Below are 19194 nucleotides of genomic sequence, written 5' to 3' on the forward strand. Positions count from 1 at the left end.
TCTTGTTTTATTTATGACTTTGTTCAAGTTAGGACTAAAAGCATCTATTTGAACTTTGTTTAGGTAATGTGTGGTAAGGGCAGGTGCCCTCATAAGGGATTGGCTGCTAAAGCTGAGGATAAACTAGGAATTTTATTGTTTTTCCCATTTGAACAGAAGCCCCCAATGCATCCAACTTGAAAATTGTAAGAATGGACAGGACAGCAGGATGTGTAACTGGAGGGGAAGAAATTTATCTTCTCTGTGACAAAGTTCAGAAGGGTGAGTGTACATTCTGATCTCAAGTAGTGAAATAGAAACCTCAGTGTCTGTGAGTCACTTTTCAGCAACAGACTAGAAATGTCCCCTTTTTCCATAGAACCCCTTAAAAACATTTACACATCCCACATTTTCCAAGTGTAAATTGTCTGTTATTTTTAAAACTCAACTATATAATTCATTTTAAAATTTTCCACAATAGTAAAGAGAAATAAGAAAACAGTGATGATTATAATCAGTGACTTTCAGCAATTTTATACTTCAATAGAGCTTTGTTATCTACACTCATTTAAACTAAAATAAATGAGTTGTCATTGTGCATGCTTAACATATGTACAAACTCACACAGAAAATCCGTTTTCCATACCATAAAATTATTGATTCAGTTTATTTTGTGGTGCTTTGTTGTAACAAATACTTCCACATTACTATGATGGTTGGTAGGAAAAGGAAAGAGAATAACGACTACAGGGAAGTTCTCAGAGCACATTTTTCTCACAATTTGTACTTTGAGAAAGAGTTCTTGGCTTATACTGTCATTAGATATATATTACAAGATTGATAAATTGCACAAATAGGAGGATCATGGTGCAGGCTGGCCTGAGCCTGAAGTGAGACCTAATCTGAAAAATAACCAACACTAAAAGGGCTGGAGGTGTGGTTCAAGTCGTGGAGCATCTGCCTAAACAAACACAAGGCCCTGAGTTCAACACCCAGGACCACCAAAAACATTTTAAAAAATTAAAAATTCTCATTTGAGGTTAAATGCCCTGGTACATAAAGTCAGAAAAAAATACGAACAGACTGTTAGATATAAATACATATATTCTTTATCCAGAAACTTTTCTTGTCTTACCCTGGTATTGGCCTCATCCAACCCCCTATATCTGTGTAATACTTATTTCCAAATTCCTGGGTATACATACCAGGAGTGTACATGCCAGGAGTAAACACAGTCTGAGTATCCCTGTTTGTTTATATAGTTTTTAGTCATTATCATTGTATTGGAATGGCTTAGTAAGAATTCTTAAAATTGGTTTAAAGAGTCTAAATAACTAACTCCAGGGTCATCCTACAGGCAAAGGTGACAAGGAGATATTTTATCAAACCCTAATATTTCTAAAATGCTATTAAAATAGAAATATAAACTTAGTAGTATGGTCCTTCCTATGAAATGGGAAGTAAAGCCAAAGAGATGCCAATTTGAGTTATATTATCATATTTTTGCAGAAATAGAGTCTATGACAAGAGTGTGAAATTAGTCATTCTAATTTAACCATAAAGGACTGACCATCATATTTTGACTCTTACTCATTATGAACTAGTGAAGCATTATAGGGAGGCAGTGCTTAAGAGCATGAACTCCGAAACTGATGTCTATGTTCATAGCCTGTCTCCTCTGTTTAGTAGGTGTTCTTAAGAAACTGTCCAGATCCTAGGTTTTCTTCTATAAAATGAGGGTAATGATAATAATAGTACACCTACATCACGGGGTTGTTTGGAGGACTAAGCAAGTTAATATTTACACATAAAGCACTTAGAACATTTGTCATATAGTAAACCTTATATAGGTTAGTAATTATGTACATCTGTATATTAGCTTGAACCACTTTTGGGGATTGTGATATTCCTCCATCATCTGCCATGTTTCTCTGAAGTTAATTGGTTTAAGGATAAAGAAGTAAAAAGGCCAAAGTATTGACTAAGAGAAAGCTCTAATTAGTTAAAAGTAATATTCTGCCATTGTAAATGAAACTCAGGGCCCATTCCAATGGCAAATAATTTTAAAAGTCAGTTATTTGCAAAAATTTTAAAGGACTCAAAAATCTATTTATATTAATTATTGTCAAAAAAGTTTGAGAACATAGTAGGTAGAATCTTGAACAAGTCTTATTTCTCAGCATGTTTTTAGTCATTAATACATTGTGTACACTTACACACCTGATGTGACTATTTGTAGATGACATCCAGATTCGATTTTATGAAGAGGAGGAAAACGGTGGAGTTTGGGAGGGATTTGGAGATTTTTCTCCCACAGATGTCCATAGACAAGTAAGTGAATTATTATTGTATTAACATTTTATGTTTTCTGCCTTGTCGAAATTCAGAACTTAGTTTCCATATATGACAAAGGAAAAATCATAAGAATTTACTTCACATCCATAAAATAATACTATTTTTAAGACTTGCAGGTCATCAGAAAAGTTCCCTGCCATAGAATTATTGGCAAGGTTCTACTAGACCATTATCTTTGAGGCATTTCATTTAGTGTGTCTTCCTCTAGTCCTTAAGGCAGTGTCTCTTAGGTCCATCAGTGAAAATATCTTAGGTATTCTATGGAGCAGTTATGGTAAGACTTGAAAAAGTATTGTACCTTTGAAAGATATTGTACCTTTGTGTTGAAAGCAGGAGTCTTCTAGCAGAAGCTGATGTCATTCTGAAGACAAGATTTCCCAGTGTCAAATGATTACATGACCAGGAGATGAAAACTCTGATTACTTCCTTATGAGTGGTTAAGAAATACTATTTTTTTAAAAAATGGGACAATCCAAATGTTAGTTAGTAAATAAGTTAAATTTAATATTATGGTGTATCTATATGAGGCAATATCATGCAGTTACTGAAAAGAATAAAAGATACAATGCTAAATGTTTTAAAGATAAATATAGAACAAAGTATGTAAAATGATTCTGTGTATATACACACAGAGAAACTCTGGAAGGTGACATAAGTAACTAATAATAGGAGAGATGGTGGCCTCAAATGGTAGAGCACCTGCCTGGCAAGCACGAGGCCCTGAGTTCAATCCCCAGTACTGCCAAAAAGAAAAAATAATAATAGTATACTTCAGGGGTGCTGGCACACTCAGGAAATATATAGATGGTAGATAAGAATGGAAAAGAGAATTATTTGTTTGCCATTATGTACACCTTTTACATTTAAAAAATCTTGATCCCTGTAATATATTACATAGTTAATGAACCAAACTAAAAATGTTAAAATGCCTAACTATTGTGACCCTACCAGGAGTTGATATGTTAGGATGCCTCTCCAGCAGGTTTAGTTTCTGTTCCTTATTATTGGCTTGCTGATAAGTTTGTACCCCTTGCCTCATCTTTCTCCCACTATCCAGTTTTTCTGATGTGGCTATAAATGATCTTGAGAGCTTTTAAGGAAAATTCAGACAAGAAGAAAGAAGTATATGTACTGAATTTTATATGTATGACATTTACAACTAGAAGACATTTGAAATATTATGAAATAATAGAGATTTGCAATCCATTGGCACATTGTTGTATTTCACTGACTTTGGAACTTTTCTCAGGGTGCTATGTTGTTTAGCACACTTGGTTTAAGAATTGGGTATAAATAAGACTATAAAGAATATATTTAATATGCTCCATTGCTACAAAATATGTAGTGTTACACCAACATTTGGGTCCTTGTACTCTGCAGTTTGCCATTGTCTTCAAAACTCCAAAGTATAAGGATGTCAACATTACGAAACCAGCTTCTGTGTTTGTCCAACTTCGGAGGAAATCTGATTTGGAAACTAGCGAACCAAAACCTTTTCTCTACTACCCGGAAATCAAAGGTAATTCAATTGTTTAGACTCTTATGCTTGTTCTGAAAAGAGGACAGCTTATTAGGAAAGATCAGTTAGCCACCTCCTTTGCACATCTTCCCAGAAACAGGTCCCAGGACCCACATTACTAATTATTAGAAAAGAGGCAGGTAATATACTACTTTGAGGTCATGGAATTAATTTAGCCTGTAAAAGTAATGTTACCTCCACCAAACTCATGTGAAAAACTCAGACATTTAGGAACTTGAATTGGGAATCTAAATATTTGTTGAGTCACTCAGGGTTTAGGCAGTTGAGATGAAAAATAATGCTGATTGGAAGAATCAGCCACTTAGCAGGCAGCTAAGGAACTGAGTGGCAAACTCCACTGCCATGCATTACAACACCATAAAATGAATAAGGTGTTGTAGTCATTTTCCTCACAAAAGACACTTCAAGAAAGAGAGATTCTATTCTCCTTAAATAGTTATGGTGCAAATTATGATTTAAAAAAGTATCCAAAGTGAAGCATCCAAACATGCATATGAGAATATCGTGGTGACGACCTTGGATCACTTGGTTCTAAAGAAGCCTTCAAAAACAAGGCCTCTTCATGAAGGCGTTACTTGGGATAGAGGTCAAGATAAACACGAGTTTCCTAAGCTTGGGACAGTTGAGGTGCTCAAGGACAGAGGTGTGATAGTTGGTGTTAGCTCAGGGAGAAGTGGTCCTTATGAGTGCTGAGGTGTACTAAGGAAGGTCAAGGCAGGTGAGAAAAGCCAGAGCAGGGCTGAGGAAGGCTGTAATTGGCAGCAGAGGGTCTTGCATTGATCCTGAAGAGGGTTGGCCAGATTTGCCTGTGTTTAGGTCAATGATCCTGACTTTTTTATGTTGACACTTAAGGTACTATCTGGGAGCAGACAGAATCAGAAGACTAATGCATGACTCCAAGGGAGCAATGGTGAGATGAGAAAAGGAGTCAGTGCTTAGAAGTATAAGGAGAAGTGGGCCCAAGAGACAAATGTGGTATCTGGTGAGGATCTGGATATTTGGTGAGGTGGGAAGTGGAGGAGAGATTCAGGAGTCATGGATGGTTCAAGGATTCCCAAACTGGGGAGCTTATGATATGGGTTGACTAGATAAAAAGAACACGGGAGGAAAAGTAGATTTGGGTGGAAAATGAGAAGCTCAGTTTAAAATACATTGCAGTTTAGTTTCCTGCAGGAAATTCGAGTGCAAATTCCTAGTAGGCTGATCAAAAAGCAGGACTGAAACTCTAGAGAAAGCAAAATGGGAAATTCAGCAAGGAGATGGCTCTTGGAATGGAATATAACAAGTATCAAACTGGATAATTATTCACAGATATTCAAGTCCACTAACCCCATGGAATCCAAGATAGTAATAAACTTTAATACAGTTAGCTTCTTTTGTACCCCTGTTTTGGGTGTTCCATATTGAAAACCATGATTCTAAGAAGAGATCCATAGAATTCACTAGACTGCACAAAGGGCTTGGGACCAACAAAACCAGAAACCCCTGGATTAGAGAGAAGTGGGACTCGAAAGCAAGGCCAGGCTGTGATTACAACAGGACACCCGGGACCTGGCTGAGGTTAGAAGCCACAACGGTGTGGCAGCACAGAGTGATACTGATATTGGGTCCTGTGATCACAAGTATGATGGTGGCCTCTGAAGAGGGTTTTCCTTTCCTAGAATTCATGCTTCTGTGGAGTATTTAGAAACTGCTTCTGCCGGTCCGTGTTTCTTTCTGAGATTGTGACCTCTCCATTGCTGGGTCAAATTTGCAGTGTATTCTTTGCAGCTAGATTGCAAACACTGTCAGCACAAGAGACATTTTTGCTTTTGCATGAGATTTCCTGGGAAACCCTGGAATAAAGCTAGGTGGGCACTGGTGAGAGGAGGCCACCACTTGGCCTTTCCCATGGGCACTATCACCTCTTTCCACTTTATTCGTGAGCTGCTTAACTGGATGCTATCATCTGCACAAGACAATGTGAAAATCACTACTTCAGTTGAAACACAGTTCTGAAAGTAGATACAGAACAGAAATATGGCTATTTCTCAGAACTTTCTGAGGAAAAAAATAGATTTCTTCTCCTGAAATATGTCTTCAAAAATAATGTCATTTTTATTTTGCCAACATGGAGAACCATGAAAAAAGAGAACTCAGGTTACCTACATATGTGTGAGCCTAAAAACATTGGCAGCTGAATTTGGTTTCTAGGTCACCTGTCTACCTTTCCCAGCAATAATTGTGCATCAGTGATGTACAATATAGCAAGGGTATGTTAGAGCACGTCATTCTACCCCCATTGTAGTGGTAGCTTTCTGATGCTGGTTGAGGTTCCTTGAAAGTTCAGAATTGTACCCATAAGCTTTAAGCACACATCTTCTAAGCTATCACTGATTAAAAGCCCTACTTAATGCAATAATATAAGAACCATCTGGAAAAAAAATAGAAGAAATAACTGTTGACTCCAAATGAAAGAATAGCCAACATGTATGTATTGTGTTTGAGTCATAATGATATTAGAACTGTCTTATTAAGGTAACAGATTACCTTACTTTATTAAAAAAAAAGGATAATATACTGAAGGAGAAATCATCCTTCCAGGCTATGTGGCCAGAAGAGTAGCAGGCTTTAACATTAAAGGATATGGAAACGAATCCAAATTGTATAAGCCAGGTAATCATTGCATATATTTCTCAGAAGTTACTGAACACACTTTCAGCTACCCCCAGTCCCTGCAGTCACTCCCTATCTCATTGCCTAATTTTATGTTTTTCATTATTTTTAACACTATATAAATGTGTCCTATCTACTTATTTATGTGACTACTGTCTTCTCCCCAACCCCAGTATGAAAAACCTTCTTTAGTCAGGCAAAGACTTAATCTTCTGTGTTCCCTGGTATGCCTCCAACATCTAACACAAAATGTGTCACATAGTAGATGCTCATTAAATATCTGTAGACTGACTTATTGGTTGGCCAAGTTGTCATTTTAATCTAAAAGGCTAGTAATAAAGTTGGATGCCATCAAGTAAGACATTAGATATAGATATTAAATGTCCTTTTCTTATAGAGAAACATCCAGTCCTGAACTCTAGGTCCTCTGTAGTCACTGGCATTGCACATTGCAAAATCTTCATAGAAGGCTGGCAGATTAGCTCAAGTGGTAGAGCGCCTGCTTAGCAAGAATGATGCCCTGAGTACAAACCCCAATACTGCCCCTCCCACCCCCCCAAAAAAAACCAGAAAACAAAAAGCTTAATGGAGATGGTTGGGTCCAGGAGAGACAAATAAAATAATCAAGTAAGGAATGATTGGCAAGGGAAAAAGATAGTTGAGGAGCTGCTATATGAAGGCCAAGAAGGACCATGGGGACTTTTATAATTTTTTTTTCGCAGTAAGCTGGGGTTTGAACTCGAGACTTCATGCTTGCTAGGCAGGAGCTCTACCACTTGAGCCACTCTACTAGCCCTCATGGGGACGTTTTGATCTGAAAAGATGGTGATTAGGAAGAAATAGAATAATAGTCTTTAAGTTTTGAAAGGTATAGCCTGGATAAATGGTAAACCAGAATCCAGAAAAGTAAGAATAAAGTACTTTTAAGGAAATAGTGTGAGAGGCTAAGATTTTTGCTTCTATCTTTGAATTAAACTGTGATCTAAAATCATCAACTTTTATCTAAAATCATTGGGTATTAAAGTATTAGCTAGTATTACTGTACAAGCTATTTTGGAGTGTTTCACAAAGAGTAATAGTCTACATAAAGGCTTTGGATCTAACCTTCATTCTGTCCTGACTGGAGAAAAGTCACTTAACACTCATAGCTCAGTTTCTTCTTCTGTGAAAGGAGAATTTATAGTGAGTGGCTACTTACATGTTTTCTAGAACAGGGTGATATTTCATAGTACATCCCAGGGTGCCTCTGTCAAAGGTTGAACAAGGATGAACAAACCAAGTGTAAAAATCTCAATGTTCAGTTCTATGGAGATTGGGAATTGAAGGTATTTTTATAAAGTTTATTTTGTGGAATTTTCAAATTAGCTTCATGTCATTAAGTTATACCGTTTATAGTACAGCTAATATTTTGAAAATAATCTCTTAAAATTCCCATTTCACAGTGAAATGTAAGCTGTGAACATCTGTATTTTTAAAAACAAAAAGACTACATGGAGAATATTAACTGATCTGTCTGCTAGAAACCATGTTAATCAGTAAGATTCCTCTCTAAAGATGAACAGATTGTCTGCTCCCCTCTTGTGTTCCACATTTCTATAATGAGCTAATATTCTATGCGAGATCAACAGTGTATAGGACGAGTTAAAAGTATGGCTCCACATGATAAAAGCGAGAGCACACAAGGGAGGGGTGAGGATAGGTAAGACACCTAAAAAACTAGCTAGCATTTGTTGCCCTTAACGCAGAGAAACTAAAGCAGATACCTTAAAGCAACTGAGGCCAATAGGAAAAGGGGACCAGGAACTAGAGAAAAGGTTAGATCAAAAAGAATTAACCAAGAAGGTAACACCCACGCACAGGAAATCAATGTGAGTCAATGCCCTGTATAGCTATCCTTATCTCAACCAGCAAAACCCCTTGTTCCTTCCTATTATTGCTTATACTCTCTCTACAACAAAATTAGAGATAAGGGCAAAATAGTTTCTGCTGGGTATTGAGGAGGGGAGCGGGAGGGGGTGGAGTGGGTGGTAAGGGAGGGGGTGGGGGCAGGGGGGAGAAATGAACCAAGCCTTGTATGCACATATGAATAATAAAAGAAAAATGAAAAAAAAAAAGGTATGGCTCCCTGTGCAACTATTATATACTAATAAAATCATAAATTAAAAGTGGTACTTCAAATTGATTCTGAGGAATCTGAGTTCGCCACACTCTTTTCTGGCAATAACTTTTTTTTATCAGATTAGCAGAAATAATGTGAAAATACCTGTCACAGTAATTTCAAATGTCTATCATCTATCAAATTATACACAAATGATTCATGGTTGCAAGGTGGTGCTTGAATGAAGGACTTTTTCAAGAAAGAAAAATAAATGCTATAGAAAATATAAATTGGTGAAGAATAAAAAATAAATTTTAAAAAAGTATAGCTCATAATTAGTTACTGTATAACTGATAGGGAAATTTTATAAATCTTTCAAAAAATTTTGGTAAGGATTTTTTAATGTTTCTTCACTTTGAGGACACTTCCCTTCTACTGGAGGCTCATTTTTCTCAGAGTTCGCCCAGCTTGGCCTTCGTAATAAGTCTGGGCATGCTCAATTTTTAAATGACTGTTGATGTGTACCTTGTTACCCTGCTTTCCCCTCATCCATCATCTGCAGTTAGATGATCATGAGATAATCAGTAAACAGCCTCTCTGTAGCTCTGAGATGACTGAAACAACCACAGAACTATAAATAAGTGAATATCTGTCTGAACATAAACAATGACAAAAACTGACATTGAAGAATCAGAAATAGGACAATTAAGTATTGGGCTGCTGACTGAAAAAAGAATACCATTTTGACTGTTTGTGTAATATAAACAAAAAAATCTCCTGCACTTCTTCAGCCCAAAAGAGAAAAGGGAGAAAAGCAAAACATATTGTAGGAAGAAATCACAGAGAAAGAAAGGAAAACAGAAAGAAGAAACAAGATCATGAGAGTAGATCACAGAAGCAGCAACAGAACTCAGAAGGGGCATTGAGTCTGGTGAGAAGTGTAGACAGTGAGAAGCAAAAGAAACAAAAGAGAATCACATGAAGGATGAGGAAGAAAATCTAATCACATCTAGACCTGAACAGTCAAGAATCTCAGAAGCTATCACTGTATTTTAAACAAATAGTGGTCTGAGATTTCTAAACCCCCATTTTATCAGTGGCTAGAACCTACTGATCTCTCTTTCATTGTGTTTCTGGGATCCACCCAACTTCTGTTGTTGTGATGGGCAGAAAGGAACATGTCTCTATCACCTTATGCCTATACTGTCTTTGTCTCTTTAGTGGGTCCTATGCACAAGTGACAGATAAGTCTCCTTGAAATGGAACCCTAGCCACATCTTTGAGACAGTCAGTGACTCTCCTGACTTTGGTTCATATTCCAGATGCTTCCCAGTGTGGGTAGTTCCAAATCAGCCCTACTTCTTAAGAATTCCTTATACTAACCTTTCACTTCATCCCAAATGGTCTACCATGTTCTCATGAGCACCTTAGGTACATCCTTCATTGCTTTGTAAAACACCTCCATATTCCCTCACCAAAACATCTTCCTTTCTTTTTCCTTATTTAAGTTGATATACCATGAATGTGCATCATGAACTTAACACATATACCATTATGGTGCTATCCCACTAACTCCCCAACTACTTTAAATGAAGTTTGAGGGTTGTTGGTAGCAAAGACATTATGTCATGCTTCTTTATCCCTAGCTCATTGTAGATGCATAGTCAATGCTAGCTGGTTGGTAATAGTTGTTTTGGGTGACCAAGGGAAAATGTCCAGGCATATTTTTTTATTCCCTTTCTTTGGGGCATCTAAATCTGATGCCCCAATCTGATCTTTCACCAAATTTATCAACCTTGGGGAATTAGAAAAATGTTGCAGAGTGGAATTGGGTGGGTACTACTCTGTGGTCTCTGAGGGTCAGTCTTAGTCTTTGTACACATTGGAATAAACATAATGCTTCTTGAAATATGGCATCTCTTCCTCCTTGAGTAATTTCTGTTTCCCTTTAAGATATTTAAAGATATCATGAGAATCAATAGTCTTTCTGTGGCTGGTAGTGGAACCCAATCAATCTTTTCTCCACTTGTTTCTCTTCCTGTAAATACAGATAAAGAGGAAGTGCAGAGGAAGCGGCAGAAGCTCATGCCCAACTTTTCGGATAGTTTCGGTGGTGGCAGTGGTGCGGGAGCTGGAGGCGGAGGCATGTTTGGTAGTGGCGGTGCAGGAGGGAGTACTGGAAATCCAGGTCCAGGTACAAGACAAGTCTGTTCTTTCTAAAGCCTTTTCATGTTAGAGATAATACAATTTTATTTCCCTAGCTTTTTAGGACTATCTGTGGGTTGAGTGACTGTGACATTATTAAGTATGTGATTTCAAATTCATTTAAATTCCCCTAAAAATCTATTTTTCAAAGAAACGCATGTCATTTTACAGTACAGTAACCCCCCACCCCTCACACACACCCTTATCCACAGTTTCACTTTTTACAGTTTCAGTTACCCTTGGTCAACTTTGGTCTAAAAATATTAATAGTTGTCTTGTTTCTTTTAAGCAAGAGACTGCATCGCATAAATTTTATTGTAGTATATTGTTATAACTGTTCTATGTTGATGTTAATTTCTTACTGTAACAAACTTACAAGTTGAATTTTATAATAGATATATATGGACAGGAAAAAATGTAGTGTATGTCCATGATTTCAGGCATCCAGTGGGGGTCTTGGAATCTTTTGTGGGTAATATGTGTGTAATCCCCAAAATTATGGGAAGATAAAAAGTCATTCAAGGCCAGTTATCCAAAAAATACCTCTCTAAATATTTTGGTGTTTTCCCTTTTTTTTTTTTTTTGGAGGGACAGTTGTCTTGTTATTCTTAGGAAGCATTGAAAAAACATTTTATTATATATGCTACATGGTGGAGGTATATTATATACCTAAATACATTAATGTTAACATCTAATTACATTTTAGATTGTATAGTCTACATTTCAGAAAATTTGAAAACAGAAAATCCTGCCATTGAGGGTTAAATTAACCGTTTTTAATTTTTTCCATGCATACATTATAGTAAATATTTATGAATTTTCCCTACTACAACTATGATCATCGTGAATACTATTTTAACCCATTTATTTGCATTTGGTATTTATTATCATTGCACCATGATTGTGGATATTGAGTTACATGTATTACTTTTACCTAACATATTAGCATAAGCATTTCTTAATGGTAATATAGACTTAGCATAAGCATAATTTGGTAAGCATCATTTTTAACAATTTGTGATAGATTATCAACTGAACAAACAATAGTACAACTTATATCAATGTTATATCTATTTTCAACATAAAATACTGAACTGTACTCCCATTGGATACATGGCTTTTCTTTTATTCCAGATTAGTTTTAAATGAGATCCTTCGAAGTAAAGTTGCCATGTGAGAGTGTAGGGTATCTAATGGAAACTTTCCCCAGAGTTTTACCAGTTCATTCTTCCACCAAAAATGCATGAGAATGAGCAGTGGTGGCCATTTTTCTGTTGAGGCATCAGTGTGTTTTTCCATTTTGTTTGGTTGACTTTTTGCCTCCAGGGATTATTTTGATGTATTCTCTGTAGGCAGGTCTGGGTCTGAGTGTGACCACTCACTGTTAGCCTCTCCCTTTCATGTGGGAGTGGGAGACTTTGTCAACGTGAACTCCTCCGTGCTGTTAGTTGGTGGGCCATGTATGAAGCCAAAGTGGAATTAGACTATCCCATGGCCCACACTGTGTCTCAGTAATGCTCAGCAGAAGCGCCATTTGCAGACCAGCACTGCTCTCCCATTCCAAAGCCTATGGTCATTTGAAGACCAGCAGCACTAAGGTTTTCTGACTCTTTATTAGAATTCTTCCTAACGTTCTGTTTGTTTTACTTGCTGTTTCAGGGTATGGCTTTCCACACTATGGATTTCCTACATATGGTGGGATTACCTTCCATCCTGGAACCACTAAATCCAATGCTGGGATGAAGCATGGTAATACTTTAACATCAAAGAAGAAAAAAATGAATGCTAAAAAGGGTGGCTGTTAAGTCATAACATATCACAACAATAGAAAAAATTTAAAAGATACTTTTCCAAAAATTTATTTCCTATGGATAGTATAGACTCTATCCCTAACACTTGTTTATATATTTACTTTTTAAGTAGCATGAATGAGGGTAGAAAAGAGCATTACAAAAAGACATAGAGAGACTTGACTCTTCAAATATATAAAAAGCCATTTTTAGTGTTATAAGTTGTTCTTTTCCAATCAAATACATCCCTTAAAGTAGCAGTTCTTACACTGTGTTCATACTTTATATTAAAATACATTCCATTGTACCCACTGAAGAAGTAATTTTATAAAGTCTCCCCATTTATTTAATGTCTGTTTTTGTATCAGGTACCCTTATATGACTTAACTATATTCTTTTTTTAAATGACTTTATTTTTCATTCTAAAATGAGAACCTCCCCTTAACTGTAATCTTCATGACTGCTCTATAAGAAAAATATTAGTATCCCCATCTTACAGAGAAAAGGCAAGGTCCAAAAACATTTATTCACTCATTGAAGGTACATCACTGTTAGTTTCAGAATCAGAATTTGAACCCAGTCTGACCATGAACCTTCATAATACCTGTCAGATAACATAGTCGGACCAGAAAGATCAGTCAGAAATGGAACAGCACTTGAGAGCTCCCACACCAAAGATTGAAAATTGCCTTGTTAATTAGCATTAGGGAAAAAAAATAGCTGCTCTGCTTTCAGGAACATAATTTTTTTCCATTTCCCTTTAATATACAGCAGAACTTTATTTCATTTTCCCCCTTCACAAATAAACAAAAATAAGATCAAGTTTATAGAAATATAGTTTAAAATGTTTTTAGAAGTATTTAAAACAACTTCAAACATATTTATCTGTATTAATGAACATTTTAAAAAATTTTTTCAAATTATTATTTTTGTTTTACCTTTGCAGCAAACTTGCCTCCTACTTTATCTGGTCTACACTATAACAGTGAATTACAACTTAGTCAATAGATTTTACCAAGAAAAAGTTGATGTTTTTCCATTTGTTTTAGGAATCATAAACACTGAATGTGAAAATGACCCTGAAGGTTATGACAACAGTGATGACAGAGAGACTGTAAATCTCTCTGGGAAAGAAAGCAAACCCACAGAACAAGATAAGGAGTCGGGCAAGTCCAGCAGCGGGAATGAGGTTACTCTGACGTACAGGGTGGGAGTAAAGGAAGAGAATGCTTGTAGGTTTCAGGGTAAGTGAATACTGGCAAAGGCACCTTATGTTGGTTGGCTAGGGAGGATTCAGTTCTACAGATAGGAAGTTATTTCCAGATGACAGTTTTCTGTTAATCAAAAGATTATATAGTAACATCTAGTTCAATGTGCTCTTCAAAGCCTGTGCACCTTTTGGAAAGCATGTATCTGATCACTTTTGTTCATACAGGCATTTCCACTTTTTCAGTGTGATCATTGCATGTAAAATACAGAAGTTTGCATTCTCCAGTCATAACCATACAGTTTGGGAGTAGCATGGAGACAATCAACTTCTTTTCTGGCACAGATAATAGACAACAATTTCCACATCCTTCCTTCTTGCCCTTGCCTAGCATCTAACTAAACTGTCAGACTGAAGTGAAACATTGTCTGAAAGTGGAACTTTTCTTTTTATCCTGTCATCCTCTTGGAAGAAGTGGGATTGGAAGAGAATGCAGTGCTATTTCCTTTGAACAAAACTTGTTAGCATGTGTCATGATTCCAGGTCATCTAAAATGGTATTTGGAAGGCTTCTTCTGTAAAGGGAAGAAAGTAAATATTTATACTTGGCAGCCACATCAAGAAGCCACATCTTCTTCTTTTTTTCTTCTTTTTTTTAACACCCTTTAAAAATGTACAGACCATGCATAACCAGAGAGCCATATAAAAACAGGTTATATATGGCCTGCTTTTTGGCCTGAAGATCACAATTTGCTATACCTATACCTTAAGGGAGCAAACTTTACAAAAACACCAATGGCTCATTCAAAGTTATCTATCTATGTAAGAACTGTATAATTTTTGACACATTGACTAACCAGATAGTTGTTGAAGATTCCAATGAAGAATTATTTTGCCAAGATACTTGGTTATTTAAAACATGGCAAGCTGGGTACATTGGCACATACATGTAATCTCAGCTACTTGGGAGGCAAAGATAGGATCATGGTTCAAGGCCAGCCTGGGCAAAAATGTTAGCAAGACTCTATTTCAACGAATAAATGAAATCTGATAGCTCACATCTGTAATCCCAACTACATGGGAAGGATGGTGGTCTAGGACTAGCCTGGAAAAAAAAGCATGAGAAAAATAACTGAAAAATAAGTAAACTGGAAAGGGTTGGGTGTGTGGCTCGAGTGATACCAAGTGTGAACCCCTGAGTTCAAACCTCAGTACTGCTAAAAAAAAAAAAAAAGGCAAAATCCAGTCAGCATTATTTGAAGGTTGTTTAATTGTTCTTCTTAAAATTAGCAGCCATTTCTAAATTTTTTCAACAAGCCATGGGCACTTTTAGATCTAGCTCTGTATTTGTCAGCAAACCAGTGTTCAATCATGCTTTTTCTAATGAATGTAATCCAGAACCACCTAAAGGAGCATTTTCAACTAAGACAGTGTGTCTTTAGAGCAAGTGTAGGAAACTCAACAGTGATTACGATCATTGCCTTGCAGATAACCTCTTCCTAGAGAAGGCCATGCAGCTCGCCAAACGTCACGCCAATGCCCTTTTTGACTATGCAGTAACGGGAGATGTGAAGGTGCTGCTGGCTGTCCAGCGCCATCTCACTGCAGTGCAGGATGAGAATGGAGACAGGTAAGCCAGGGCTTTTGAATGCTAGGGTGGTTTTAGGATAGGGAAAAGGGAAAAGCATTATGCAGTGCGTATTGGCTAGGGAGAAAAGATCTTTCAAGTTTTGGGATCCTGTAATAAAGCATACTTGGCCTCTCCTGTCCTGCTGCAATCACCTGTCAGACTTCAGAGTAGCTTAAGTGTTCATCAAAGAGGATGTCTCTCTAAGCAAGGAGACCAAGATGTGTGAAGGCTCTGGTACTTTTTAAAAGCCTTGCTTTATGTATTCAAATAATACTGGAAGAATTATTAAAAGTTTTAATAATCCCCAATGCATTATAATCCCAACTGTATATTTGTGATGTTATGTACTCAAGAAAGTTCCAGTGAAGGAGTAAGAGGCAATTGCCATTTACTGGCAATTGCCAGTTACTGGCTCCTACTCTACAGTCTCTGTGAATGGTCACCAGCACATTTATGGATCAGGCGCTTGTGATTCCTGTAACCCAGGCTGTGTGGGAGTCCAACATTCCAACTACCATGCCTTCCATTCCTGCTATTACTGAGATTATATTTGCAAAGCCACCTGGCTTCTTTCTAAAACAGTTCTCTTAGTCCTTTCATTGAGACTTCTAAAACGACCTCAAAAGCCTATAAAAATAACAAGAGACTGCAGCCTTCATATTCAAGTCAGGTGTCTTATCTAAAATGTTCCTAAAATAGCATCAACACTGAGAAGTCCTTTTCTGTGGAAGAGCTTTTGTGTGCTGTGCTTTAAGTCTCAGTTTAAAAACCAAATGCTTTAGGAAAGTGCCAGCCTCAGGGTTTCAAGCAGAGATCTTTGTTCTCATTCCTTACAGCGTAACCAAGGATGTGGTATAACCACTGGCCTTGTTTTACAGTATGAGAGGAACCAGTACAACCTCCTCTGTGTAAAGCCATGAACAGCACAGTGTTTTTTCAGTGTTAAATAATCCAATTAGCATTCAATAGCATATAACCACAAGAGAAAGCAGCTAGCTAAAATAGTATGGCAGTGTTTCAAGTGATATTCTTTAGGGACCTGCTAAATTATTGAGTCTAAGGAAGATGAACACATGCGAGTTAGGAAGGGAATGTTGGTGTCTGAAGGAAGGATTGTGGAAAAGCATTCAGGGCATATGCATTCCAGTGGGTGCACTGAGGGAAAAGCACAGATATGTGTAAGGACCATGGACATACATGGAGAGGCTGCAAAGCAGGAAATGAATATTTACAGTTCCCTTCTAGGACCCCAAACAGAGTATCACAAGCAGGTTCACTAAGAGGCTGCAGAGGGGAGACTCGGGGGGAAACAAAGAAAACTTCTCTTAAGAGTGTAGACGGGGGTCAGCTTCTGGCTGTCATGCTCAGGCCTCTTGCTCTCATTGAGGTTGTCATATTTGGCTAATAATCGGAATCCTGTGGCCATTAGTCATCACAGAAGATACAACAAAGAAAAACATGTAAAACTCTCTGGTTTGGGGGAAATTCCCATGAGGGTGTGAGGATTTGAGGGGGAGGGGGATTGTACTTCTGCTATGAAATGCTGATCTACACATGGAAATTTTTAGGCAGTTTTTGAAGTACAACCTTTTTCTTGATCTATGTGCATCATCTCTCTCATCATCTCTGTGTCAGACTTTAGGCTCTTTTCAGAAGTCTTCCTCCAGCATCCACTTCAAGAGGCAATAAATACTGAACTCCTTCATTTAAAAATACCTCTCAAGTAGTAAAACATCACAATTTGGTTTTTTAGGCCCTGCTATATCAATGTTAATCCCAAATAAATCATGCATGCTATTGCTAAAAACAGAAGCCTGAGAGGGAGGGGGATAACGAGAAATGGGGTGAATTTGATCAAAGTATTTTGTATTCATGTGTGCAAATATCACAATGAAATCCTTTTGTACAATTAGTTTAACTAATAAAGAAAGATAGAAGGGAGTGGAGGAGGGAGGAAGCAAAGGGCAAAGAGACCTGAATGAAGTGGCATGTTGTATCTTTGAATTAGCAGTCCCACCTGCACTTCTAATGGCTTTATGTGCTTGGTACCCTGCATCTCAACCTATCCAGGCCTCAAGAAATCATCCTTTTAAGTGTTCATCTGCACCTCTGTAGAGCAGAGCAGATTATTATGCAGAATAGTTTAGGGGATTAAGAGATGGCTTTGGAGTAAGACAGACCCTGAGGTTTGAATCCCCACTTCACCACTGCTTACTAGCTGTGTGACCTTGATTGAGTCATATTATACCCATAAGCCTGTTTCATCTTTCCAGAATCAAGGATAAGATTGCCTACCTCATAGGACTGTTATGATTATAAGATTTTGTGTAGTAAATGCTCAGCATGGTCTGAAACTAGAACCTCTTAACAAATAGTGGCCATTCTGTTATCATTGTTGACTTGTTTCAAATTAATTTTAATAACAATAAGTGGTTCTAATATTTTAAAAATCATGTTCCTGAGAGTGATGTTTGGTATCCATCAATATTTTCACCTCATTTATAAGCCCCCTAGGTTCCGTCAATCTTACTTTCCTGCCTAAGACTCACTAGACATAGAACCTACCCCAGAGAAAAATCATAGGCCAGAGAAGGAAGGCAGCATGTAGAAAACTGCAGTTGCATAACCTAGCAGCAAATTTCTGAATCTAGGAGGTTGGGAAAATGTTTTCAGGATATAAGGTTTGAGCTAAATATAAAGGATAAAGTAGGCATTGTCCAGGCAGAGAAAAGGAGCAAAACCATTCTGGAAGGAATATTTGCTGGGATGTAGGGGGCAAGTGGAAAGAGAAATACACGATGATTTTGTTTCTTCAGAAGTTTGCTCCAGAGTTTTCTCAAAATGATTAAAAGCCTGCCTCCATCCCTCTTCTGATCTAGGAAGATCTTTAAAAGACTAGGCATAATAATGCACACCTGTAATACCATCACTCAGGATACTGAAGCAGAATGTCAAGTTCAAGACCAGCCTGGGGTACATGGTAGGACCCTGTCAAAAAAAAAAAAAAAAAAAGCTACTACACTGTATTTTAGAGGAGGGTTACAGGGCTAAGTGACTAAATTTTTCTGAGTAGTTCCTAGGGCTGGTATTCACTTCACACACACCATCTGTATTCAGAGAAAAGGTAGGGGAGGAAATAACTAAAACCATGGTGCACAGGTAGAGTTGGCATTTGAGCTTACTGCAGCCTTGAAGTCTGGGCCTTTATACTTGAAGGGGCCATTCAGACTTGAATGCTTCTGGGACAGGCGAATACATAAATGAATGTGACATCCTTGGGTAGGCAATTGGGAGGGGCAGGTCCTCTGGAGAGAGCATCCCACCTTGGACCAAGATATTCTCTACATTGAAACAAACAAACAAAGCTAGGTATGAAGACCAGATTCAATCTTCAAGTCTTATCATTTCTTCAGAACATCTTTTGTTCATTAAAACCCTTTCTAATTACTGCTACTATATTTTAATTCCAGTGTCTTACACTTAGCCATCATCCACCTTCATGCTCAGCTTGTGAGAGATCTGCTAGAAGTCACATCTGGTTTGGTTTCTGATGACATTATCAACATGAGAAACGATCTGTACCAGGTAAGCGGAATTCTCAGGGAGACAACTGAAGAAAAACCAGTAGCTTTTTTGTAAATATGTGTATATGATAATTTTAGTAATGTTAACAGTAAAAACAAAACAAAAATAAAACAATCATATTGATAGGTAATATCCTCAAGGTCTATTAGTT

The 19194-nt window shown here is 37.3% G+C and overlaps 1 protein-coding gene across 4 annotated transcripts in view; it reads left to right on the plus strand.

Moving 5' to 3' along the window:
* Positions 1 to 19194, plus strand: part of Nfkb1 (nuclear factor kappa B subunit 1) — a 118534-nt gene that overhangs the window by 84928 nt on the left and 14412 nt on the right. For all 4 annotated transcript variants that reach the window (XM_074041446.1, XM_074041448.1, XM_074041444.1 and 1 more), the window contains 8 exons: positions 157 to 261; positions 2219 to 2310; positions 3715 to 3853; positions 10678 to 10821; positions 12492 to 12581; positions 13672 to 13866; positions 15317 to 15458; positions 18929 to 19043. In XM_074041446.1, coding sequence (XP_073897547.1) covers positions 157 to 261; positions 2219 to 2310; positions 3715 to 3853; positions 10678 to 10821; positions 12492 to 12581; positions 13672 to 13866; positions 15317 to 15458; positions 18929 to 19043 — 1022 coding nt within the window. The remainder of the gene's footprint in view (positions 1 to 156; positions 262 to 2218; positions 2311 to 3714; positions 3854 to 10677; positions 10822 to 12491; positions 12582 to 13671; positions 13867 to 15316; positions 15459 to 18928; positions 19044 to 19194) is intronic.

Source organism: Castor canadensis, chromosome 9 (genome assembly GCF_047511655.1).
Source record: "Castor canadensis chromosome 9, mCasCan1.hap1v2, whole genome shotgun sequence".
In the NCBI taxonomy this organism is placed as follows: Eukaryota; Metazoa; Chordata; class Mammalia; order Rodentia; family Castoridae; genus Castor; species Castor canadensis.